Here is a 27,394-nt window from a genome sequence, read left to right as displayed (position 1 = left end):
CTTCAGCAGAGACCAGGCACCCCACTACTGCCTTCAGCTTTTGACTGATTTGCTCCAACTGCTGAGATCTGCAGCAGTGTTTTCTCAGGCATGCCCTGAATGCCTCCCCATAACAATCTATGTGCAGCAGACATTTGGAAGTAATTCTCTTTCCTGCTCTATGCTTGAGACTTAATTGCTGTCATCTGAGAGCATTTATATAAGCACTGCTGGCAGATCAGGCTCTTCAAACTCCCTCCTTCACCCTATCCTCCTTCAGGAACAGAGTGATGTGTCCAGCCATCCTACCTGTGAACCAGAGTGGAGAGAAAAACAAAATAATAACATGTCTACATCTAGCCTTATTCATGGGATAACTCTAGTACTGCTTTTAAAGTATTCAGATGTAAGACTGTGGATTAACCAACAGAAAAGGACCTGCCTGACCCATCTCTCAGCAAACTGTTGCTGCTGCATAGTTCCCTGTCCTGTCTGTAGTGTAAAACAGGACGTTTAGAAGGGTTGAGTCTTGCTCAGTAGCTCAGGACCAGTGTGGTACATATGCAGATGCAACATCATCAAGTGCTTTTGTGGAATTGAATAGTACAGTGATAAATATTGAATAGCACTGTGAGACCAGCAAGAGAAATCCTTTTTACTGGAAAGGATCCCACAATATCCTGCCTTTGTGGCAATATCCAGCATGTGTTGAGTCTTGTAATTGTTCTTGATTATTCTGTATTGGAAATTAACTTTATCCATAAAAGGCAAGCAAAACTCCTGTTTGCGCTGACGGAGATATAAATACATGAACCTATGAGTTGGGAAAATACAGACTAGCAAACCATATATAGGATAGTATTGTTTCCACCCACTTAAGGAAATAGTGGAGCAGTAGTAGTAAACTGCCAATAAACTGTTAATTTAAAATTCATTCAGAGGTGTCTTGCATTAGTTTTTCCTTTTCAGTTTTCCTTGTCCAGCCAGATCTGGAGTCACAACGCTGAGCGAAAAACAGAATTACTTATTTTGACTCAATTTCCTGGAAGAGATAAAACCCAGTTGCCAGATCACACTTGGAGCCCTTCACCTGGGAGATTACTTCTTCTGAGTCAGGATATATTGTTTTGCTCTTGCTTTCTGCCTCTGGACTGTTGTTTAGAGCTTGGAGGTTGGGTTTTCTTGCTTGATAAGTGTCAGAGGGTGAACTCTTTAGAGCCAGCCAGGAGTGACTTGCCAGCCACAAAGGATGTGTCCTTTAGTAAGAATTAGGTTAACTGCTATAGCAATATTAACAATTAATTAAGACTCTTCTTGGGAGCTGACTTGCATCTTGGTACTTAGCAATATTTATTCATACTTAACATTATTTGTGGACTCTGCAGGAAATACAGTTGAATCTGTAATTTTCCACTCCCAAAATACATATTTTAAAATTACCTACATCATTTAGGAGAACACCCTGGGACTTTCATGCTTCTAAAACAAGGCACAGAGGGTTGCAGTTCCTTGTCTAGTGGGGTGACCTCCTCAATCACATTGAAAAGTCATTTGGAATTAAAACCATTCAGCAACTTTCAATATGTGGAATGCTTTTTAGAACATTTATTGCCAGCTTTAAAAATTACCCTCTAGGATTCTTTTTAAGTAGGAACTGAACAGAATGAATGAAAAAGCTCACCTCTTTTCCTAAGAGACAGTTCTGATGAAACTTGGTTTCCTACTCGGGGTTGGTTTTAAACTGTGTGCCTGTGCGCATGCATTCCCAAAAGTTTAATGAAAGGGATTTGTTAATATCCACTTGTTTTGCAAGGGAGCCTTCATTGGCTCCCATGGACTTGGAACTCCCTTTTCTTTCTAACTGTGTATGCTCAGCAAATTTGCAGGGGCACAGTTGTCTTAGTGACCTGTTCTGTCACAAGGTCTCTGTCAGTCTTCGCTGAAATTAGCCACTGGAATCAAATGGGCTTGGGGACACAGATGTCACAGTACAGCCAGTAGGATCTCATAAGCCTGATTTCCTTAGGAAACCGCAGGGGAATTTCAAAATGAAACATTCAAACAGACCTTCAGCTGGCATAAACCAACACAAAGCCACAGACTTTGAGAAAGTCAGTTTTCAATGAACTTCTGTGCTAGTTAATTCTTTTAGACAGTCCTGTAATGAATATACCCTCTGCATAATACTCTTGAATCTGTGTGTGTCATTCGTTGCTTATTCTGTTGGGTATGCAGGGAGACTTACACTGAATTTGAAGCCACCAAGAGAATATACATCTTCTGTGTCTCTTAGTACTAGCAATGTGCTACAGACTTTGTTAGTGGTCAGTGTTTCCAAGAGAACACTGAGTTATTTGGATTTAAGTGCATTGCTGTACAGTAGCTGTTATCTAAAGTTCACTGAGATGCATGCTGTATCCAGAATTTAAATGACTGAATGAAAATTTGACTTTGTCTTGAGAATCAAATATTTCATATTAAATGAACTGTAGATCCATTTAGCCTTTTATTAGCAAGGGATTCCAGTTCCATCCTTGTCTATGTAACTATAAAATACTTAGGTAAACTGTGTTGTAGTAATCATTATTAACATAAATTATATCTGCGCTGAAAATGCAAAATAGGTTTTGTATGTATCAGTGCTCCTGAAAAGTATCTGATTTTCAAAATAATTGGTGTTTACATTATAATTTGCATGGCATGGTAATTTGGATAATGCTTAATTTATTACTACTCAAAAAAAAAATGTTATCAAAAGATAAACAAAAGCAGGCTGATTCTCACTGGAGTAAATGAGAGGGTTTTTTCCACTGATTTAATGAGAACTGGATCAAGCCCTACATTATTGTTGCAACAGGCTGATGGTCAAAGATTATTAACACCAACCTCCTCTTGTCCCTCTCTTGGCAGTCTGCACACACACACAACAGTACATCTGCAAAATGGTTGTTAGCACGTATCATGTTTCACTTCAATTTACTTCTGCATCTCTGCTTTGTGAGTCAGCAGGATTAAACATCGTAATTCATAACTTGAATTCATAACTTGGCTTTTCATATTCTAGAATTTTTTTTCAACCTTAAAAATTACTGTATCTCTGTAATCTTTTATTTCCTTACACTTTTCACAAACTGGCATAAGAATGCCAAATAGAGGTTGAAAAGCTAAATGAACCATCTGTTTTCATCATCATAGAATTATCATAGAATGGTTTGGGTTGGAAGGGACCTTAAAGCTCATCCAGTTCCAGCTCCTCTGCCACTAGAGCAGGTTACTCCAAGCCCCATCCACCATGGCCTTGAACACTGCGAGGGATGGGGCAGCTACAGCTTCTCTGGGCAATGTGTGCCAGTGCCTCACTGCATGCACAGAGACGCATTTTTTCCTTATGTCTGATCTAAATCTACCCTTTTTTAGCTTAAAGCCATTTTGTTTCTATCCTTTTTTTTTCATTAAATAACCATAGCTCCTCTGTTCCAGTGTTTTTGTGTTAAGGAGTGTAAAAGCATTGAGGTTTGGTTACAGGATGTGTCGAGAAGTCCCTCTCAGAGAAAAAAAGCAAAAAACTGGCGGACTGTGTGTTCAATGCCAATCATCATCTTTCCTGCCTTTGTAAAACTATGTTCTCTACTGTTATAGGTCTGTCAGGCTTAGGCTCCTTTAATCATTGCATTTGTAGGACTAGTAAAAATGCAATGTAATGGAGTTGTTCTGATGAAATCCTTTTCTGTCCCTTACCATTTCGTGTGTGAACCACGGTTGTTAATGTCTGCAGAAAACCTACCTATCTGCAAGTTTTGCTCAGGCCGTTTTTTTTTGTTTTCCCCAAGTAGAGCATTGAAAGCTGTATTCCCTTCCATCATACACCTGCCATCTCCTCAGCTGAGGTAATGGTGGTTGACTCCTCCTACATTAGATTGTCTATAAGCAGAGATGGGTAACAGGAGAGTATAGTTTGCAGCTTTGGGGATATTTCTGCAAGAAAAAGTAAGACTCTAGAAGGATACCTTCAGCAAGGCTCCCTGTTTATATGTGTGGAGTGGTCTTTCTTTTCTTCTTAGCCTGTTCTCTTAAAGTGTTTTTGCTCAAGACACTGTGTTGTGTTGTCATGCCGTGTCCCCCTCTGCTGATTCTTTCTGGTGGTGTTTTCCATCCTTTGTTTTTTTTTCTTTTTCTCTCTGGTTCCATGTCCAGACTTTACTTGTCTTTTACACATTCATGATGTGAACCAGATGTTAATGAAAACAATAAGGGTACAATAATGTGGGTTGACTTTCAACAGCAAACTGAGCAGCAGAGAATTTACAGGTGTTGCTTTGAAAATTATGTGTATCTGGTGATGTGAGACTGGAATGATTTCCTACGCTGTCATTTAAAACACTTGTCCTATTGTTGCCTTATTAAGCAGCGGAATTAACCTCGAGAGAAATCTACCTGAAAGAAAAACGAGCTTAGTTTAACTTGCCCAAGCAGGGTGTGCCTTGTAAGCCTTGACTGTGGATAAACTTCTTTGACACTTGCTCATGATGAGTGATGGGCTTTGACAGCCATCTAGTGGCTTGTATGGAGTTTCTCCCCCAGTAATTAGTACAAGTTCAGTGGTGTCACCAAACTGGGCCTGGGTATGTCAGTGCATGATGAGGTCTTTACCTTCAAACTGTTGATGTGCGTAGTCTCAAGTATGATGATTTAGCGTATTAGCTGTTACCGTTTGTCTTCTAGATCAAATAGTTCTTTAAAGCAAAACTGATACTCCAACAGACCACTATTTAGCAGAAAAATATTTGCATTATACTTACTGTGCTTTTCATTGAAATCCTCTTTCACAAAGGTCTGAGCTCATGAGTGAATGAGTCCTTAAATATATCATAGCATTTTTCTTCTACCTTGCCTTTTGTATTTGCAGACAACTTTGAAACTCATTTTCACTGACTTCAATGGATTTGCAACCCTGTAGATTGTCTAGTCAGGCCCAATACCAATTAGAGCTGTGCTTGTTAATGGGTTAGCAGATCTTTTTGCCACGTTAAGTATTTCCAAAGCTGCTTCCCAAGCCATTCAGTGCCTTGTGTTACAACTGCAAAAGTAGAAAGAACATGTGACATAAAGAGTTTGTGAAGTTGTCTTTCTAATAAAAAAAGGACTTGCAGATTTCCAAACCAGGGTGGAAATAATAGAACAGTTTGCTGCCTCTCCTGGCCTGGGAGTGATGGATAACATGCCTGTAATTCAGGCCTGAGAGTAAAATATCAAACTGTGCTTGTGGGATGAGTTGGCTTTGAAATAGCTGCACTTTTCAGATTGTTCTCTGTGTAATGCAGTTACAGCAGAAAGGAAAACTAAAAGCATCAACCATAATTGAAAGATATAATATAAAAAATGTGTTTTCTGGCAGTATTCTGGGGTTAGGGGTTTTGTTTGTTTTTTTTTTTTTTGGTGGTGGTGGTGTTTTTATTTTCCCTTATTATCAATGTATCTGCAATCTGAGAGTAAAACAGACTTTTAGAGCACTTCCAGAAGTTGGTATGTGCTTTTTTCCTCCTGCCTTTGTCTGCCTCTTTCTCAGCTGTTGAGCGGGCTACCCAGGCAGAAGCTAGTCACCATCTGGCTCAGCTCTGATTTGCCAAAGCAGTTGCTATGTGGTTTATTTGAAGTTATGACAGAATGCTGACTTTGGGCTCAGTAAGTTAGAAATTTCATTTATGCATACTGCTGCTCTTCTAAACAGCCCAACAAGTTCTGTGGATAATACATTAAAGAAGACATAGACCATATGCCAGACATCTGGGGGGAAAAGGCTAAATATGTCAGACAGTGTGTTATGTCATGCACACAAGGGAGAGGCGAGAAGAGTGCTTTCCAAAATACGATCTGCAGTTTGGAAAATGATTCTCACAGTGTCATAAATGGACTGTAGAGCACACTTAGTTGATGTCTTTACTTCATACTGAAAACATTTCCTCCTGAGCTTCTGCAGCACCCCTTTGAGTCATTTTGTCAGTTGGTTGAACTAATTGAAGAGAGGAGCTGACCTGGTATAAATTTAGATTTCGGTTTCTGTTAGAAAGCTTCAGAAGTGATGGCAGGCAACAGTTAATGAGACATCTGCTTCATTTCTCTGAGCTCTGATATTGATGGAGTAACTAGACTTGAGTTGAAGGATGAAGCTGAAATTCCAAATCAGTTCATATTTATTACTTTGTGATTTTCTGATTACATCTGGTTTAAATTAGGGCAGAAATGCATAGAACAGTGTAACTGTCTATGTGCTTAGAGCTGTTAATTTTTACACTAATAACAGGTTTTCCTAAAAAATAATGGTCATGATTTTTGACTAGTGGAATGTGTCATATATGGTAAATATAATTGTCTCTATTCCTATTCCTGTATCAGAAATTAGGGCTGTTTGGGAATGTTCAGATAATGTTTTTAACCGGATTGTCTGGTTTCAAAGACATTTTTGATAGGAATGTTTCCGTGGTCAGATGGAACTCCCAGATGGGTAAGATTAATCTTCTCTGCAGCATCCCACGGGACAGGAGAATAATTTTGGATGGTGCATAATAGGTTTGCTGTGTGTGACTTGTGTCTTGGCACTGGGGTTCTTGGTTTGCAGATGTGTGATTTGGGATGGATAGAACAGTACTGAAACAGACCCTTATGTCCCCTTAAATGCTGCTGTCAGTCAAATAGGGAAATTGTCAAGATTTCTAAGTTATTAATTCAACCCAGAGAAGTTTTTCTGCCTTGGTGACAGCAAATTGGTTGGAGAGGAGAGAGCAAAAGCTATATTGAATGGAATTCTAAAAATCAGTAAGAAATTAATTCTTAATTGGAATTCAAAGAAAAGAAAGAAAAGAAATAGTGTTAAGAAAGAAAAGAAACTTTTTGTAAAAAAAAAGTGGATTAGGTTAAAAATGATATGTGCAAGGTCAGTAAAATAGAATGACCTTCATACAAATGTGCGAATATGTACATAGGACATATGAATGTAGTCAGTCAATGCAGTGGCCACATAGGATAGTCTCTCATGCATAATTAAAATATTTAGGTAGTATTTTGTATGCGATTCATATATATTCGTAGCATAATTTATGTCTCTGCCTGGGTAATCATGCAGGCCCATGCCCAACTGGATTATAAAAACCTAAACAAAATAAGTGATTTGAGCCTCTCTTCATTCAGTTGGAGATGCTGCAAGTACCCTTGCAATGGAGACTGGTGTTGCCAATGGACAGTGACTGATTGTCCTGTTTGATTCTCTGTGTTGGTATTACCTTACAGCAAGACCCTAATAAATGAGGTGCTTTCTCTTCAAGAAACTCTGCCATGTCTGTTCAGTGTGGTTGTAAATCTGGCTGTGTAAGCTGCATGCATCAGGGAGCAGGTAGTGTGTGCTGTAGAAGTCTCCCCAGTTTGGTGTCTCCAATGCCCTGTGCACAGCAGTTACAAAGAGCAGGAAAATGGCAGGAGTTCCTCAACGCAGAGTTTGTTCTAGAATGACATCCGTACCAGAATGACTTAGGAGGCAGTGTTCATTTGACACTGTGGTGGGTTTGTGCATTCTGTGATGACGCTATTTTACTGCTTTCTGATCAAGAAATATGGTGGTAAAATAAGAAGGGCATTTAAGATGACTGATATTTAAAAGTTCTCAGTATCGGCTTCAGCCATGCTGGTGGACTGTTTTCTTCATGTATGTGATGCTGCTTCTCATGTTCAGATGTGCTCTTTGCTAGTCCAGAACTCCTTTGATTTCACATTTGAAAAACGTGTTGTATATTCTCTGTCTCCTATCCCAGGAGAAGATGTTGAAGAAATAGCTTGCACTCAGAATGGCCAGATGTACTTGAACAGGGATATTTGGAAGCCCTCACCATGCCAGATTTGCGTCTGTGACAACGGAGCTATTCTTTGCGATGAAATCCAGTGTCAAGATGTGCTGGAGTGTGAGAACCCGCAGGTGCCCCCAGGAGAGTGCTGTCCTGTGTGTCCCCATACAACACGTGATTTTGACACGACCATTGGTAAGTTTGTTTTCCAGTTTACTCTTTTGAAAGGAGAGACAGCCCAAAGAAGTAGGAACCTCATGATACTGAAATTTCTATTAGTATTTCCATGGTGGAAATTTGAATCTGAAAATCTTCCATTTTGGGTTGCACTAGAGCTGGCTCTGGAAACAGTTTTCTTTGGACTATGAAACTGATATAAGCCCAAATGCCTTTATAACTAAAAGGTTGATCTGAATTCCATCTTGATATTTCAAGAAGGTTCAATTCTGTCTTCTTTTTGTGGTTCGTCTTGAACTGAAAGGTAAATATATTAAGAGAAACATGTATAATAAACATATTACGATAAAGATAGATTTATTATATAAATATACATGGTAAAGTAAGTGCATGATTTACTAAAATGCTCAACTCAAGGCCCCTCCAGTTGATGTATAAATGTCAACGTTATATGTAAACAGAAATATGTAAACAGTATAAAGTGTTTCCCCCAAATGGAAACATGGACATGTGATTCTTTCGTAAGTCATGTGAATCAAAATTAGCATGAAGTATTGTTAAGTTCCTGGTTTTGCATACTTTCTGCTATATACCTTAAAGATATGTCTTTTCCAGTCCTGGGAGACTCTTCTTCCTGGAAAGACTTGGCTAAAGCAATTTCCCCTCAATTTTCCTAAAAGAAATTAATGCTCTTTAATATTGAGTATTGAACTACATTCTACATATAATAAAGCAGTTTCTTCAGGAGATATAATTGCTGTTATGAACTTAATATAGAACAAAGTAGTGATAAAAAGCACGTAGCAGGGACCTATGTAATTGAGCAATGGAGCAAGATGTGGCAAGCAATAAATAGACGATGCATCCCACTGTGTTTTGGGAGGCATTAGGCCAATGCCAGCAAGGTGCACTCAGAAAATATAAAAGCAGAATGAATAAATTACAGAATTCCTTATTGTTATTCAAGGTATTATTCAAATATTCCCCTGAAGGATTTTTTTGGATATAAGTGTGGATATTTGGTTCTGACTGCAGGCACATGATACTGCAAATGCTTTTCAAACAAGAAAAGTCAGAAGTCCCTCAGTTAGCTCTCCCTTTTGAAAAATACCATGTAATATGTTGTGGGTCCATCAACATCACTTGTATTAATTCAGTAATAAAGCTTCCTTTGACTTCGCAGTCAGTTGTTAGGTCAGCTTCTGACAATTCCCTGTAAGATATTCTGCTTTCCTAAAGTTTTTAGGTCAGCTTCTGACAATTCCCTGTAAGACATTCTGTTTTCCTAAAGTGCTTTTTGTTATTCTGTGCAATCATGAAAATGACTGAGGCACCACTGCAAACTGTTCTGATTCCTCACAGCTGACCAAGAGAGCATGCATGTCTTTGGGAACTTCCCCAGTTCCCTCTAGGCAATTCACCGTGTTCTGTGCATCAAAAATCAGGGATGGCCCTAGCTGCAACACCTTCACTCAACTCTTAACATGTTCTGTCAGAGTAAAAACATTAATCTCCTTCTCTTTTCTTTTCTTGCCCTTTTTAATAGGCAGAGGAAGAAAGGTAAGATTTCCTTTTTTGTTTTTTAATTGTATTACAGCTGTTAAAAGAATGTCCTTGGAGCACAGAATTTAAATACAGGCTCTGCTAAAAACACCTAATTCTTTCCTCTCGGTCATCTTTTATGACTAAGGAGATTGGATTCCCCAGCGTTGGATACTTTTAGGATTCAGCCGGGTAGCGTGCTGGGCCATCTTGTCTAGACTGTTTTTTTTTTCAAAGAATGGCTGACCAGATGACCCTTGAGGTCACTTCCAACCTGGTATTCTGTGATTGCAGTCAACATGGAAAAAATGCTGGGATGCGGGCAAAAATCTTGGCCTAAATATAGAGAATCCTCTGGCTGAAAGTCCCTGCTGTTTGCATCAAAGGAATTCCAGTTTGAGTAGTTTGGTTGTTTCATCTCTAGCAGTGGGTCATTAGAAGTAGGTCATTAGAAGCCAAACTGGGTTATTTTGCTGAGACTTGGCTTCCCAGTGTGCAGTAGGTAGCACTGGGGCAACGCATTCTTGCACAAAGCCATGGTTCTGTGGGCTGCATTTCTCATAGCATGCAGTTAAAGAGCAGATCTATTCCTACACAAGAAATAAAGATACATTCTCATAAATGAGATTCTAAGATAGTAAGCAGCTACAAAATGTAATGAAATATATTTTAGGTGATCAAGTATATATACTCACTAAAACTGAGTAGCTGTCTATGCAGAGGTAGGTAATGGAAATGAATGGACTGTAACCAGCTTATTATTAATTGATAAACAAGGTAGGAAATTTTTTATTGTCACAAAGTCCCCTTTTCCCCCTTATTAAAACAGTTACCACAAATAAGTATAAACCTAGTTATTTTATGTAACATGTAATTGTTGTCAACACATTCAGCTCAAAGTCAATTGGCAAATGCCATGTCCTTCACTCTGAAGCTATGTGCTATCATTTTGTGTTCTGTCTCTATGCTATAGATGGATATACAGGATTTTCCGTCCATAGGTTTAGTGATATGAATTTTAATTGAATACCTTAAAGAAATGGAATCTCAATGCTGCTCTGGGCTCTGCATTTCATACAAATCAAATCATCCAATAACCAGAACTACACCATGTTTTCAGTACTTACATATCATGGTACTTTTCTTTACTTTGTCTCTTCGTTCATCCAGTATGTTACACAGTCTGTTAATTTATAGCCTTCGCTTAATCAGTGTCCATAGTCATTAAAAAATTGTATGGATTAGCTATCGCAGGTACTTTAATTGAGTCTCCTTAGAGAATTCTTAGCATTTGTCACAGTCACAGGGATGGTATTGATGAAACTGGTAATGTTAATTGTACTTGTTTTCTGCCATCTGACATTTTTGCATCTCTTTCTTACAGGGACAAAAAGGGGAACCTGGAATAGTGCCACCTGTAAGTTCATTTTTTTCTTCATGTATCAGCACACCCTAGAAGAGTGTATTTTACTGCTTTAAAATTGCAGTAATTAAGGAAATACAACAAAAATTTACAGAAAAAAAAAAACAAACTTGTGTTGTTTCACATAGGGAACATTAGCAATCCCTGTCAATTGCATTGTGGGGAAAAAATTTATGGAGTTAAATCTGTCATAATCTTTACATATATAGTTAGAATTTTGTGGAGGTATAATGGTAAATTAGTACTTTGGAAGTGTAGAGACACTTGAGGAAGATGGTGAAATAAATTATCACTTTCTATCTTTATTATACCTTTCTAGCACAAAGACAGACAAAAGAATCAATAACTTGAGACTAAATAATTGTAACACACATTTATTTAATCTTTTTTTAGAATAACAATGATACTTCCAAGATTTTGCTTATTTTGCTTATCAAAAGACTACAAAATAGAAAGAGATAACCAGTGGAACTTTATTTATTTTGTCCCCCCCCCCCCCCCCCCCCCAAAAAACCTTACAACTTCACTGGTTCTTTAATTTTCTGTCTTGGTATTTACTTTTCAATAATTAATTTTCTGTAGGGTAGTCATGAAAAATACAGCCATAATGTTGCATGGTAACTTTGATTTATATTGTGTTCTTTAGGTTTCAGGAATACGAGGCCGCCCGGGACCAGCCGTGAGTATTTTCCGATCTTCTGTTTCTCCAATGATGGCTTTTTTCACTTTCTGCCATTTCTGTTTTGTATTGTGGGGATGATGTGGAGGAGGACTTTTCCATGCTGGATTTGAGGAGGCAAGGAGATTGTGAGATGTTTTACTAGTCTCAGGTCAGCCTACGCCTTAAGTGAATGAATATGTACTTGTCATACATGCATGTCTGAGGACCTTTGTGTGAAGTTGATGCTGGTGAATACTTCTCTGGCAGGGATCTAGCAGGAGTAGGAGATGCAGCATTCTCAGAGAGCAGTTTTGGACTAGCAGGAGGGGTGTCTTAGACTTGTACATCTCCACGTTAAAAGCCTCCAGCATGCAGAAAACCTTTGCTAAATTAACCCGCAGAGCATATGAGAGATAAAAGTATTTTGTAGACCTCTGCATCCTGGTTCTACTCCTTTCAGGCAATGTACAATTGAGAATAAATATTGAATATATTGAATATTTGGTGATTTTAGGTGTTTGCTTCATGATGATGTGAAAAAGCCCAGACCCACAAATTAATCTTCAAATAAGCATTGCATTTCGTGTTTTCAGAGCTTTATTAATTGTTAGCTAGTTTAAATGGTACTTACTATTTCTAATCTTTCTTTTAGGGACCTCCAGGCTCACAAGGACCACGAGGAGAACGAGGACCAAAGGGAAGACCTGTAAGTTACTAAGTGTCTCAGAAATCAAATACTGGACTAACCTCTTAAAGGTTAGATGGCTTTAAACAGCCTCCATGTCTTCCAGAGTTACCAGAACTTTCCTCATATTTTCCAAGAATTAGGTAACAAACAGAAAAATATTCACATTTCCCCATTCCCTGGGTGGATTGAAACCTGACTGCTCTGAGACAATTGACAAAGTTTTAGCAGTCTTTCCACTAAAAGCCATACTTTTTCCCAAAGTAGTGTCTGAGAATATGGCTTTCTTCAGGATTTAAAAGAAAAGGAAATTAAAGAACAAAACTGGAACGTCACGTTCTCCTTTTTAAGAACTTGCTGACTTTCTGCTGGTTACTACTGTGCATCAGAAGCAGAGTGAGCTGTGTGGCTCAAAGTAAAAGCAAAGCTCAGAAAGTTAGCAGGAGTTAATTTTGTGGCTACGTATGTTGATATGCTGGTGAATAATATGATCAAGATTGCTCAGTGGAAATAAAGACTTCAGAAGAGAACTTTGCTGTCTGCATGTGGAGAGCCGCAGAAAAGCCAAAAGGGAGTGTTGAAAATACCAAAGATGACACATTCCTGTTGAGAAAGCTAGGTCAAAGAGCTTCAGTGATCCAAAAAGCAGTTTTTAAAGAGCTATGTAGTTGTAATTTGTGTGGATATTTTTCTATCCCTCAGAAGAGAACAAACCAATACTAGGTTTAGGCATAGGCCTTTTGTGCTGTTCTCCAGTGTGTGCCTGTTGTCCATAGATGGTAGTGACACTTCTAAAGCAGTGGAGTAAGCGTGTAGCCTCTTTGAGATGGATGCCAAGCTGCAGCTCTCTAGATCACCATTACATATTTCTCTGATGAATAACTGTCAAGATCTTAGAAGAATTCTGGGAGTAATTGCGAAGTCTTGTGGTACACAGAGGAATCTTGACTGTGTTTGTACAGACATCTGAAGTGCTCTCATAATGGACAGTATTATCAGTAGGATGCTAAGTAATTTCTGATTCTGTGCTATGCATCCCTTGTATGTCTCTATAGAGTGGTGACTAGAAGCACCTAAAATATCAAAAGTCTGTAAACACTTTTGAGTTCCTTTGGCATAGGTTATTATGTTGCTTTCAAGTAATAGCAAGGGGTTGGGAACATCGGCTCCTCTGAAAGTGTTACGTCAAAGGTTCTGGTGAGCTGTATGTATGTCAGAGTGTAGGTCTGAGACCAGAGAACACTGATTTTGGATACGGAGTGACTGTTAGTGCAGGATTTTGTATTTTTACTGGTGGGGAAAAAAATGTTATCTCACACCTGGAGTTACATTATATAAAACCTCTCTGCATATTGTTTGCAATTTGTTTAAAATACCTTGTGGAGCAGGTAAGCTTGTACAGGCACCCTTTATGAAATTAATCTGGCTAAATTCATTACTGACAGCTGCTATTACAAAACCACTATGCACATTTGCAAGCTGTTTGTTTGTTTCTTTGGATGTTTTTGTTTGTTTGTTTGTTCCTTAAATGAGCTTCTACTGACTAGTGAGCAGGAACTCTACTTTGCTATGGGTCCCTACATTTTGCAATATCTGGACCCTTGGATGTAAAATGAAATCAGGAGTGTTAGCATGTTTTTTACTTCAGATTCTTTTCTAGTGTAACAGTGAGAGAGAAATAGCTAGAGAATCACATATTGGCATTTGCAAAATGCATTTGGAGCATGATAGTATTTTAGGTGTTTACAAATGATCTTTTGAAGACAGAAAATAAGCTTGAGCATCCTCAGAACCGTTGATATATTCTGTTTCAGTATGGGTTTACAGTCGGTTGTAATTGCTGTAGCAGTTAAAATAGACAGTAGCTTGAGAGTATTCTACCATGATCTGCATTTCCTTTTATTCTGTTACAAGCAAAACCTGTAACAGTTTCCTGAGCAGCAGCAGTGGGCAAGAATGAGTCAATTGCGTGTTTAAACTCTGCCCCCTCGTGGCCTGTTGTGAGCATTTTTTCTTTTTTTTTTTTTAACTCACTGACCTTGAGCTGGTGAAAGAGCGTGGAAGAGCTTTTTTAATATACATGCCCATAGGTAAATAATGTAAAATAAATAGAAATAAAGGTATAATCATGATTTTGATAAAAAAATTGGTTATATACCATTGTTTAGCTGCTACCTACAAATACAAACATGCTTTTTGGAGACTTTTTGATTTGTGATGTGGGGGGATTGCAGTGTTGCTCTTGAAGAAAGTTGATTTTTGTGACTAAAAAGTAGGTCCTTTTCTAAAAAGAAACAAAAGAAAGGCCTTTTTCTAGATCAGATTTTGTTAAGGTGCCTTGGTATAGATATTGAAAATCAGTAGTTGTATGGGAGCTTGATTAATTCTTTATAGGCTTTACAGTGTTTATCTGTAATGTTTCGCTTTGTTTTATTTTGACAGCTAACAAAAGAAGGTGGCTTATTCGTTTCCTCTTTTGGGCAGTATGCGCTTTTTGGTTTGGCAGTGTGTATTTCTGTTCATAATAGAAATATTAAATAATAAAATTTTCTGCTAGAACCTTCTTTTTCCATCCAACATGCTTAAATCTTCTAACTTGTTTCAGAATACCATCTATTTACAACTCATTCTGTGAGTAGAGGTGTGTATGTGTACATGTATGTCTGATAAGAAACAGATTTTTCCCCTCACTGCTAGGCTTACAGGAATTCCAGACCATCAAGACAGATAGAGAATTAAGAGAATTAGCTGATTTGCTGGGAGTTTTCAGGACTCATATTGCCACTGCTATCTCACTGTAGCCCTTTCCCAAGAGAAAGCTTTTTCTTTAACATGTGAACCATACTAATTAAAACAGTATTAGTTCAGACATTAATTCCATGAAATGTGCCACAGACTGGAAGGAAACACAAGTCTCATCACATGGAAATATGAGCAATCTGTCTGATTCTGTGTTTGTAAAGATGACTCACTGAAACAGGCTTTCAATGTTTTATGTTTAAGGATCCTTAAAAGAGAAGAGCTTGTTCTATAGTATAAAATTTTCCATGCCATAGTCAGAGTATTTTATTCTAATGAAGAAAGCAGTAGTGACAAGCAGTTTAAACTCTGTATTTATGATTGAAGAATATCTTTATTATTATTGTTGCTATTATTTATTAGCTGCTTCCATATTTAATTTTAGTTTTGATACAAGATGAATGCTGTTTAGGGATCAAAAGTGGGGAGCAATTGCATGGCTTTCTAGCCCATTCTGCGAATACTAGCCAGAGATAACATCAACACTGAAGGACTTAACCCTGCATTTTTGGCAGTGTAACTGTGTTGAGACTCAGCAAAAGTATGAGCTGTCTAAACCACTCATGATGTCAGGAGGCTTTAAAAATTCAGCCTTACGCTGGAGTTGCCTTAACATGTGTATGTACACTGATCTGAGCTATATGTCTTTAGGAAGTAAATTCGTGATACTCTATTCTGTGTGCAAAGCAAAATACTTTTTCAGCAGTAATATATGCTTTAGTATGGAATGGTAGGAAACTTGAGATGCCTAAAGAGCCTGTGATAGAAATTACTGCAGTTGACTTATGTGTGTGTGATTTGTGACTAATTTTAGCCAGTGCTTCTGATCTGAAGGTAGGAGCAGGTCTTGAGGGATGTTGTTTGTTTGAAGATCTTTCTATAGAAATGCAGATTTATCGCAAACATGGCAGTGATTTTCCAGTTACAATGATTTTAATGAACACCCTTGCACACTGTTGTCATTTCTAATTTATTTTTTTTCTAGGGTCCTCGTGGTCCTCAAGGGATTGATGGTGAACCTGGTGTCCCTGGCCAGCCTGGTGACCCTGGTCCTCCAGGGCACCCTACCCACACAGGACCAGATGGAATAAGCAGGGTAAGTGTTACACTTGCTTTAGCAGAAAGTGAAGTGAATGTTAGGCCAGACCCACATGGTAGAAAAAGTAACTTCTCTTTGCTTCAGTGAACGTGAAACACAGTTTGTGTTTCCTGGTCAAGAGGGACAGCAGCTAGCGGCAGTGCAAGTTCTGCCAAAAACTGGGACAAGTGAGCGTGAGAATTCTTGGAAGGGTTACACCTTTTGCAGTGGGTTTTAGCATCTAGAAAAGCCAGTGTGCTCAAATCTAAAATCCTTGGTAGGTTTCTGTTAGTTCTACCTGACTTAAACCCAGTGGTTCTGGACAATAGCACACGGAAACTGGTGTACCAGATTAGGAATACAGAAAAGAAAAAAAAAAGATTAATATAAATGACAGAATAATTAATGGGAGAAATTAAAACGTGGCTAAGTGTATTTCTTGCTAGAATTGTTCAGACCAACACTGAGAAGATTAAGTAAGGTAAGTAATTGTGAAAAGAAGGGTTAACCAGCTCTAGATACAGACACAGTGCTCTGCAGGACTCCTTCCCCCCACTTCCTCAATACTATGGAACACTAATCATGATTGATAATGAAGTACATGTTTGAATTCATCAGGTATATATTCTTTTACATGTTTATTGCTGTTCAGAATATAGCTGTTATGATTTACCACTCCATTGTTCCTGCACTGTTACTGAAAACAGTAAAGTTTTATTGGCAGTCGCCTGAAATATTCATGTTAGTCCAATGGCTTGCAAATGTAGGCAGCATTTCTTGGCTGAACCACATTTCCAAACTGAATCCATCAGGTTCAGCCCAAGTGAATATCTTCAGCACAGAGGAATCCCTTAGAATCACAGAAGCACCAGGGATGGGTGTTAGATCACCATCCTTTATAGATTTCCACAGAAAATATGAAAGAATAGGTGTGGCCAGAGATCTAAGGTATTTTTGGTTTGTATTCTAGTCTCTGAAGTTAACCAGCCTTGCGGAAAATATGTTTGGGGACCAATCTGATGTGAAAAAAACCTTGACTCGTAAAAGACTTGAATGCACATTTGCTGTTCCTCCTTCTCAGCCTGCCATGAGTGAGGATCTGGCTCTGAATGAGGCAAAATGAAATTGATTTCAACTATGTGCTTGCAGAAGGAGGAGGACACTGGAGGTTCTCTCTGCTTTAGCGCATTTGGCTCTGTGAATTGGCATGAACAGGAGTACCTTCAGTTTGCAGGATAAGGGCAGCATGCTTAAAAGTTACAATCTGCAATCAAAAAATTGGCTACATTTCCATTTACCTTAATGTATTTCTGAACTTGAAACACAGCAATTGAAAACAAAAGAAGGACTTAGAAGACATGAATGAATATTGAAGGTGAAATTAAGGTGTAATTTAAATTTGAAAATGGTGAAAGAAAGCTAATTAATTACATGGGACGCTTTTCTCTTTTTAGGCAATTTTCCCATTTGTTTAATATTAAAGTGGAGATAGACTCAGAACAGTAAGCAGATATTCAGTGGGTCTTTGAAGCCTTAAACCACCTCAAATTTATAGGAAATACAACTTTTAGTGATTAAAACAAGAATTTAGTTGTGAGCACTGCAAAGCCAATGTACATATTGAAGATATGGTTACATGGATTTTTACCTTATGAACCACCACAATGATTGACAGCTAAAAGAATCCTTTTTTCCCCCCCCCCCCAGCCATTTTCAGCTCAGATGGCAGGACTGGATGAGAAATCTGGATTTGGCAGTCAGATGGGACTGATGCCTGGTGCAGTGGTAAGACCAGATTAGCCCTGTACTGTAGGACAGGGTGGAAGTGGAGTGTATATGCAAAAACCCGAAGAGGAATTAATCCTCTTCAACTTCCTATGCCTCTAGAACAGTATATTGTAGTGCAGCTTTGCACAGTAACTGGACTGAAGTGAAAAACATATTCTGTTAAATGAAAGCACTTCTTTTTCCACTTCTAGCCTACTTGTTGTCTTCCTTCCCTCCTTCTGCAGTATAGCAGCTATTAACATTAAGGTACAGGAAAAAAAGAAAACAGCTCCTGATTTTCTCATATCTTGATTCACTGCAGAGTAACTGAAAAGTGTCATCTATAACACAAAGTAGAATAAACAAATAGGAGACTGGGAAGGCTTCTTTTCACATAGTGACATAAAGATCTTTGGTAGTAATTTAAAAAAAGTATTTCTGAAAACAGTGCTTAACTGAAAGTTTGCTGTATTATTTTAAAACGGACATTCTATTTCTCTGCTGGGTTCAGTTTTACAATCAGCATCTCTCAGTACTCAGATATCCTCTTCACTTTTAGTAGACTGGGGAATTAATGGTAACACTGAATTTTTTTACCATCTGTGCAATCTCTTTAACCACCATAAGTCTCTGCTAGAACTTTGTGTTGGTTTTGGACATTATCTCTTTTCCCTATGTGTACCTATCACTTTGTGATACCTTGAAAACAGTTTCACTTTTTGCTGTTACTTTTGACATTCATTCATAGTGAAACCATGCTTAGTGATTGCACTGTCCAGGAGTTTGTGTACCTGGATCTTATTCCTCCAAGTCCCTATTAATACCCTTCAAACTCACTTTCAATACAATTTGAAAACTTCTAAAGGTAATCTGATGTTTTGCTTGACTTTTGTGGTGATTTCTTCAAGTAACTCCCCTTTTTTATGAATGTCTCTCTTCAGTGAATTTTCTGTGTGCTTATACAGTGGTTTGTTCCACAAGGCTGTCCTACTTACTTTGCTGCCCTCCACCGTTTTGCTTAATCCTTTCACTCAGTCTGTCTCAAGACATTGTGTTTCTTGTATGGCCTCTTCTTTTGTAGTTCTTAAATGTGACTCATTTCAATATTAATCTATCTAAGACTCTCTGAGGCCTTACACAAAGTCTGCTTAGTCAGTTGGCACTGACTGTCTTCATATTGATTCATCATGTTCTGCGATATCCTATTTTCCTTTCCTTGTAAACTGAGTAACTGACAGTGGAACTGTTGTATTTTGTTTTGGTTTTAATGTTAATTAGAATTTTTAAAAGGCCTATTCCTAACCCTTCTACCTTTGCTTTGTAAAAATTAATGAATTGTGTGTGGAAAAAATAAATCTTGAGCCCCTGTCAGGATGCAAGTTATTGTCTGCTATAGATGATTTTGTATTGCTAGAAAAAAGATTACATTCGGACAAGATTATGTTTACCTCGCATTACAAGTCACAATTAAGCATGAGGTTTTTGCTGAAAATCTCATGAAACTTTTTACAGGGAAATCTGGATTTTCTGTAACAAACCACAGCTGTTTAGAAGCTGTTTTGGTGGTTTTTATGTTTCATGAAAATACATCCCTCTGTTTCTGCTTATCAGCTCATGGCTGAGAACAGCAGTGTTCATTTATTTTGTCATTGATTCCATTACGAGATTAATCTGAGTAATAGGAATTCCCTTCAAGGACAGGCAGTTCACCTTAACCAACTCTGTCCTGTTATTACAATTTTTTTTCAGTGGAGCAACCTGGTTATTCTGATTGTTTCTAGGATCTATGATTCCAGAGACTGTGAGGGTCCAGAAAGCAAGCAAGACCATATTTTCAGATGCTAATTAATTTACAGTCTTGTGGCTTTTTGAGTTTGAAGATTTCCATTCTATCTCATTTTGTATTTCATAACATCAGTCCCCCAAGTAAAAGCCTTTCTGAGGATTTGACCACAGAAATGTTATCTTGGAGGTCACTTGCAGACAATTTTGCTGTCTTTTTAGGATGAATGTTACTTGGGGAAGGGTATTTTCTAGTGTGTAACAGGCTTTTTTTTTGTTAGGGTCCAGTGGGTCCAAGAGGTCCTCAAGGTCTCCAAGGAAAACAAGTAAGTACTTCACCTCAGGCTAGAGTTGGAGGCAAAGCACACAGTAATTGGTGTGCGCGTGTGTGTGTGCGCGCGTGTGCGCTTGTGTTCATCTCTGAGGCAATGTCCATCTTCAGTGACAGATGGATGAGAGCATCTTCGTTTAGAGGTGAATTTAAACATGCTGCTCTCAAGAGAGAAAAGTTAGACCTGTAACAAGGTTTTAACCCAGCACACATTTTTTAATGCAGGAACAGTAATCAAAATGGTGACTGTTCCGCTTTCAGTATTAGCATGGTGTTAAGTTACCACTTAAATCCTGTGCCATATACAAATCTATCTAAAGCCTGAGGGATTTTACTATCCAACTTCCACTCATTTGGAAATGTGAGCTGGTTCTGAATTAGAATCCAGACAGCCCCATGGGCTGTGATTGGCCTTATCATGGATTTTAATTTATATCCTTATTTTTTTTGCCTTTTGGAATTTGTAATTGTATTCATCTCTGCTTAATTTTAGGGTGGTGCTGGCCCCACAGGCCCACCTGGTGAACCTGGGGATCCAGGACCTATGGTAAGACACTTCTACAATAGAATTGCAAACAATATATTATATGTCCTTACTTCAGAACAGGGTTTTTTTTTTCCTATGTTGTCACAGCTGAAGCCATTAAGTAACTTCAGTCAAGAGTTGTGGTGTTTGAAGTATGTTGTCCTGAATTAAAGAATTTGGATTGTTTTGAATGCACATAATAATGATTATAAACATTGTTACTTTCCCAGCACGGACCTGAGGATGGTTAAGCACTGGTAAAATTATAGTTGGTAGTGTAACGCACACAGACGTTGAGAATATTTATGTTTTGGAGGCAACAAAATTATTCAAAAGTAAAAGCAAGAGCCAGAGCTTTAAAATAACAGTAACTGCGTTAAAATTGTTTTTCTCCTAAAGAATCCGTTCTATATTTTTATATAATGTAATGTAGGTTTCTTAGGGGCAGGGTGATTAGAAAGAGCAGCACAAAATTGAGCAAATGTGCTTAAGCCTAAAATCATCCTTTTTCTACATCTGTTTTTATAAAACCAGACTTTGAAATGGAAGAAGTAAATATTTTAGTGATGGCTAAATTGTCTTGTCAACAAATTTGTTTATTTCTTAGGGTCCAGTTGGTTCTCGTGGACCAGAGGGACCTCCAGGCAAACCTGGTGAAGATGTAAGTTTGTTATTCTTTGTATCTTGTTTTATTTTTAATAAAACAAATATTGGCATCTTTGAGACAGTCTCTAACCTGCAGATATGCCTGTTGTAACCACTTTTATCATTTACTTTTCTTTGTTATCATACTCATTAAGTGCAACGTCCTCTTTATAAATCTTAGCACCCCTTTTCAAACCAGTCCTTTGTTTTCCTTACATGTCACCATCATACCTAAGGCTTAAGTGCTGTCTCTATTATTTCTTGCCTCAGCTAATTCTTCAACTGAGGTGTCTTTCTTGAAATCAGCATACCAGGGATTCAAGGGGGCAATTGGAGGTGTCTCTTCAGAATCGCATGAGTTAGAAGAACTGTAATGATAACACACACCTGGAACTGGACAACAAAATTTTAGTATTTAAATTCTTTAAATTTCTTAATAATTTATTATAGTCATTCCTGATTTTATTACTCTATCCATGATTGTGCACATATATGTAAAATATATGTAATATACATGTTATGTAAGTATGTATGTACTGCACAACAGTAGCTTAAGATTTTACTGGTGGATGTATATTATTTGTTTGCAAAGTACAGTAAATCCATTTGAATTGTAATTTATAACTTAGAAATCAGTAGGAAACTGATGATATTTTAGTATAAAAGTTACCATTGCTTGTGTCACAGCTACTTTCCCATTAAAGTGTATAAGGACTTTAATGGAAACTTTGGAAGAGTGAAGCCAAATCTTGATACTTCTCTAAGAACATTCTCCAGTGTATGTATGAGTTTCTTTAATTGCATTTGTGAAGCACTTTGCCTTCTCTCTGTCCAGAAACTATTTTTCTGAAGCCTTACATATTCCTGCAACCCAGAGTCCTGGTTGATGCAAGTAAAGGAATGGTTAGTTTTGATGCTGGAGGACTTTAAATAATCTTCAAAATATTCTCATTTGGTTCTACCATACTTTCTATTGCATCACACAGAAAATAGTCACCTATCTGGAATGAAATTATACACATTTTAAAACATTTGAACAGAAGAAGTAACATGCTACAACACATGTTTTAGATTGCTGTTTCTATGGAAAATTAAAGTAATTTGACTCTGTGTAAGGATGACAAAAAATTCTTCACTAATTCACAGGAAAACTACCTTGCAGCACCATCTTGTGATGCTGAGATGCATTTTGGACTCAGTCTTCAGTTCCTGCAATTCTTTGTTTAAAATGATTGAAAACTATGTCCAATGTACATTGTTAGTGATGTGTGTAGTTGATTTTTATCATTGAAATTGTTACAGTAAAGAGAAGATACATAATACTGATGTGAATGTCCTCATTCGTTTGAATGGAAGAATGATAAGATAATTTCACATTTGCTATTTTCATATGTTCTTTTTCTTACTTTCCTTAGGGTGAACCTGGCAGACCAGGACAGTCCGGTGAGCCTGGATTTCCGGGATCTCCAGTAAGAGCTTATTTACATTTTAGCAAAATGATCATACTTACATCATCACTGTCTCTCTTAATAACAAGTGCAAAGCTCTGCCATTCAATTTCTGAAATACTTGTGTTAGCTTACTCTAATAATTCAGATCAGAGTGATAGCTTGGAACCAAACAGGTCACGCAAAGGTCCTTGAGTTAATCCTGAGAGTCCTTTCACAGGTGCACATTTCAACTGCTTCATTGATAAAATATGCATGGAACAGATGATAGTATATACAAACCGTACTTCCATTTCCCAGTGTTTTGAATGGTCATTCACAATCATGTGCAGGAAGTGCTCAGAGACTCTACAATGATGTTATGCTGGGGTGGCACTTCATAAGGGTCAGTCTGAGGGCAGGGGAAGACAGGATTATATCATATGCATATATATTTTATTTTTATATCTATTTTCAGTATGCAAATATGAATAAAGGATATCCAAATAATATGTGCTTGTGCTGCAGAGGGTACTTGCCATGGTTCAGTCTAGAAATAAAACAGATATATCATTTTGACTCATATTAAGTGTTCTGCTCTCATCAGTCAAGTTTCTGTACCTGGAAGGGAGCTGTAGTGTGGCTGGAAAGGGAATGGAGAAATTCCAGAGCTGGAACCATCTGATGTGTATCATCTCTTAAACTGCCTCATTTTCTTTTTAAGCATCCAGTGATTGCGTGGCACTTTTTTTTTTTTTTTTTTTTTAGCAGCTAGAGATGTGATCTCTTGGAGGGAGAAACAATTTTTTTTAACAAGGCAATGTTGTTTGCTAAACTTTCCTCCTAAGTTTTATGGGTCAAAGACAATGTTTTCTAAACTGCATGAGGCAAATGTAGTCTGTGGAGTCGTAATCTGTTCTGATCAAGCTGTTTTGCTCAATAAAATAATCTTTTAGAAGACCCTTTAATGAAGGAAAGAAGTACTACAACTGCACCCATACACACAAAATGGCATTAGGATTTGCTGCAGTTGGACAGCACTATAGAGAATACCACTGGATACCCTGATATTTTATCAGAGTACTCCCATGTCTTGATCAAGGACAAGCTCGTAGACTGCCACAGAGACACCCGATGGCTGGTTCCCCTTGTATATAATTTGCCGCTTTGCTGTGTGACCCATCCCATGTATGTGCTTCATCATTGATTGCCCTGGTTTTATAAACTGATATACATATACCACTGAGCACAAGCCAAATAAACAAGCATAAGTAGTACAATTTCAAATTTACATGCAAGATCTTGTATGACAACAGAGATCATTATTCACTGAGAAACTCATTAGGCATAATTTCAAACACTCTAATCTATTAATTTCAGAAATTTCATGTCCTCATGAATTATCTTTTTCTTTAGGAATCTGCAAAATCTGAAGTAATTTCTCACTGAATTTTATGATCAAACATTGTCCATATAATTGACTGTGGGAAGACAAAGACCTTTCTTACATATATGCTAATAAGGAAATAGCTTGTCTGTATGTGAAATTCTCTAATGCTGAGATCTCAGATGTTATTTTTTTCTCCTCTGAATTTCGATGTTGCTTCATGATGCTTCATTTTCTACAGTATAGCTTTGTGATTTTTTTGCTGAGCTGAAAGGTACAAACTATAACCTTTGCTTCAGTGGCACCACAAAGGAAGAAATTATACGTTTAAACAGTTCATTGAATTGTTATCTGAGAGAATGAAGATGTTAATGGGCTTTCTATTATAAATTCATGTGACCAATAGTCAAACATGAGGCACCTAGCTCCCCTCTGTTACTCAGTCTTTCCTGAAAGAGAGATCTGGAATCTTGATAGAAAATTAAGTGTAAGTCTACTTCGGTTTTATTGTTAAATGTGTTTAAATAGCAGTTGCTTATCATGCTACTTGACTGACGTATTCTGAAAGAACTTGTACAGTTTGCAGTTTGGTCTAAGTTTCTAATTATTTCGAATGATAGTTTTGGTCTCTGTTTAATTAAGGTTTCTCCATATTTGGCCTCAAAACTTGATCTACCACTGGTTTTATTTCATTACTTCTATTGAAATTTGAGGTTGGGTCATACACTGATGTAAGTGATAAAAGCTTTTAATATCAGTGAGAGTGTGCATAATGCTGAGACTGTCTACCTTCATAGTATGTTAGGCTGCATTGTCTGAGAACCTCCCAAACGCTATGCCTTGCTATGTAATGTCATCAAGGTGAAGGAATGTTAGGAGTATGAGTATTAATGCTGCTATCCTCTTTCCTGTTGGCGACATTATTGTTAGATTTGTCTGCAGAAATCAGGATTTTATTTGTTTTTCCTTTTATCTATTTAGGGGCCTCGAGGCTTTCCTGGTGCTCCTGGTCTCCCAGGTCTCAAGGGGCACAGGGTAAGAGACAAGATTTTCCCTCTCCTTACAAATGATGTTTCAGTATAAAGATACTAGACTTGCCAGCTGTAGCTGAATTACTGGCAGTCAAGAGAGGGCTTTGCAGAAAAGCTATGCTATTCCCCTTTAAGCTGACCTCTGTATTATATCCTTCACCCCTTTCTTCACTCTATTTTCAAATGTTCTGGGAATCTGGAAGGAGCTTGCTTGAGCCTTGCCAAGCTTCAGAAGGAACAAACCTGACAGTTCTCTTGCTTTGTTGGCAAGTCTTGCGTTAGGGTGGAGACCTTGAGAGGTGGATATGTTTGCAACATGGAGTGATTACAAATTACCAAGTTTTCTGGCCAGAATTTTACTTTGGGGAGGAATAAATACGTTTTCTATGGCTCAGAGCCACCTCCTTGTTTTAGGATATTTTTTTGTTAATGTTCTTGTTTTAGAAAGGAAACCAAATCCAAGGAACTGTACCTTGTACAAATGGTTTCCATTTAGGAAATGTTTAAAAGCTTTATTCCATGTGTTTTTTTTTCTCTATTTTTTTCCTTTCTTACTCTTGCCACCTCAGAGCCATTCTTGACACCAATATTGAGTTATTTTAACAACAATAGTAGGAATGCTGTCAGTCTGTACATATATAAATGTAATTTTCCAATATTTTTATAACTTACAGGGATTGAAAGGACTTGACGGTCCAAAAGGTGAAATTGGAGCAGCTGGAGCAAAGGTATTTTCATGGCCCAAAGAACTAAATGCTTAAGCATGTTTTCTGTAATGCCAAAATAATGAAAGATAGTAGATGTTTTGGACAAGGCTTTGAAGCCTTTCCTGTCAGTGCTACTTATATGAAGTAGAGAGGCTAAGTGGAATCGCCCGTTACTATTGTGCTCTTGATTCATACAAAGTGCTATACAATGACATATCTGGGCTTTATAAAGAAGATTGTTCAACAGTGCGAGTCAGTTTCAGCTGGAGCTCAGTTTTAGGCCTGTAAGATATCATTGGGTGAATTGACACACAAAATGACAGTTGTTATCTGTGACACATACGTAATACTACAGACAACAAAGCCTGTTAAGTACGAGCACATGGGCATCTTGTGATTTTGTACAAACTTGACCAGTTTGTGGTTCCTGTTGTCTTTATGTCACCAAATTGAGAGATAAACAAACAGTTTTGAAACATTTTTTAATATAATGTAATGTAATATAATATGACAATCTGATACACAAAACATAACATCAAATCAAATCCTATCATATTGCAATGCATAACTAAAACCTGACTCCCCTCTTTCAGACTACAATACTAGAAATTGGCTTAAAACAAACTATGCCTTAAAAGGCACTGGGGAAGTGAGAGAATATCTTTTCTCCAACTGGCTATTTTTCACCTAGCAATTTTATTCTCTTTGAATTTTTGACTCTCACTGGTACTGCAGCATCTTTACAGCATCAGCTCAAAGCACTGGTAACACAGGATAGCCAGCTGGAATCAATCCTTTCAAGATGGGCTCAAGGCTGAAACGTTAGGTGACAATTACAGGTGGGACAGAACTATTTCTTGAGATTAAAGACATGCAAGTCTGCCTCTTAGGTCTAACATAAGCATGGAGCACAGGGATGAAACATGTAACTCCATTTTCCTCTAACTTGTTTCCTCTAATTGTGTAATTTCATCTCCATTTCTAGGGAGAATCTGGACCAACAGGTGCCATGGGAGCAACAGGTCCCCTAGTGAGTGGCATATGCACTGGATATTACAGAAATGGCTTTAGGATTGTAAATGCTACTGCAAATACAAATTTTAATGAGTAATTTTCATTCAGATGTAGTTTTGGACAACATAATACTTGTGAGCAGCATAACATGGCAAAAATAGACTCATAGTGGTGCTTCTGGAACTAAAGCACCTTTTCTGATAATGACATCTCTCTGTGAAGCACCATCTGGTGTCATGCAGAATGTTATATCCCTGAAGTGGAACGTACTTTGTGAATGAGACGTAGTAAATAATGAGATTGCATTAGTGTCCTTGGTGAGTATATACAGAATTCTAATGTGTTTAAAATTGGGAATACTGTTGGAATAGGAAAAGAGAAATCACTGTCTATTTTATTTCCACTGACAAGCCTGTGAGACTGCAGTGGTTTATGTAAGCTGCTACTTCTTTCCTGCTGTAGGACAAGATAAGCTACTTGCAGGAGGGAAAAATACAGCTTGATTCTGTAACTGTTGTTCACATCATCTGTGATGTGCTTGTAGTCTCAGTAAACCTATTTATGTTGATAAAAACAAATGAAGAAGATTGAGCAGAAAATC

The 27,394-nt window shown here is 37.7% G+C and overlaps 1 protein-coding gene across 1 annotated transcript in view; it reads left to right on the top strand.

The window, feature by feature from the left end:
* COL5A2 (collagen type V alpha 2 chain) overlaps window positions 1–27,394 on the top strand; it is a 112,989-nt gene that overhangs the window by 51,304 nt on the left and 34,291 nt on the right. Inside the window, exons 2-15 of the mRNA XM_057419774.1 lie at window positions 7,782–8,006; window positions 9,535–9,548; window positions 10,915–10,947; window positions 11,600–11,632; window positions 12,267–12,320; window positions 16,084–16,194; window positions 17,884–17,961; window positions 20,007–20,051; window positions 20,550–20,603; window positions 21,190–21,243; window positions 22,643–22,696; window positions 25,023–25,076; window positions 25,747–25,800; window positions 26,765–26,809. Of these exons, the coding sequence (XP_057275757.1) occupies window positions 7,782–8,006; window positions 9,535–9,548; window positions 10,915–10,947; window positions 11,600–11,632; window positions 12,267–12,320; window positions 16,084–16,194; window positions 17,884–17,961; window positions 20,007–20,051; window positions 20,550–20,603; window positions 21,190–21,243; window positions 22,643–22,696; window positions 25,023–25,076; window positions 25,747–25,800; window positions 26,765–26,809 (908 nt within the window). The remainder of the gene's footprint in view (window positions 1–7,781; window positions 8,007–9,534; window positions 9,549–10,914; window positions 10,948–11,599; window positions 11,633–12,266; window positions 12,321–16,083; window positions 16,195–17,883; window positions 17,962–20,006; window positions 20,052–20,549; window positions 20,604–21,189; window positions 21,244–22,642; window positions 22,697–25,022; window positions 25,077–25,746; window positions 25,801–26,764; window positions 26,810–27,394) is intronic.

This window comes from Pezoporus wallicus, unplaced genomic scaffold (assembly GCF_028554395.1).
Source record: "Pezoporus wallicus isolate ANWC-B61680 ecotype Strahan unplaced genomic scaffold, APGP_CSIRO_Pwel_v1 contig_4710, whole genome shotgun sequence".
In the NCBI taxonomy this organism is placed as follows: Eukaryota; Metazoa; Chordata; class Aves; order Psittaciformes; family Psittacidae; genus Pezoporus; species Pezoporus wallicus.
Note: the sequence above shows the minus strand (reverse complement) of the source record. Positions and strands in the feature narration are given on the sequence as shown.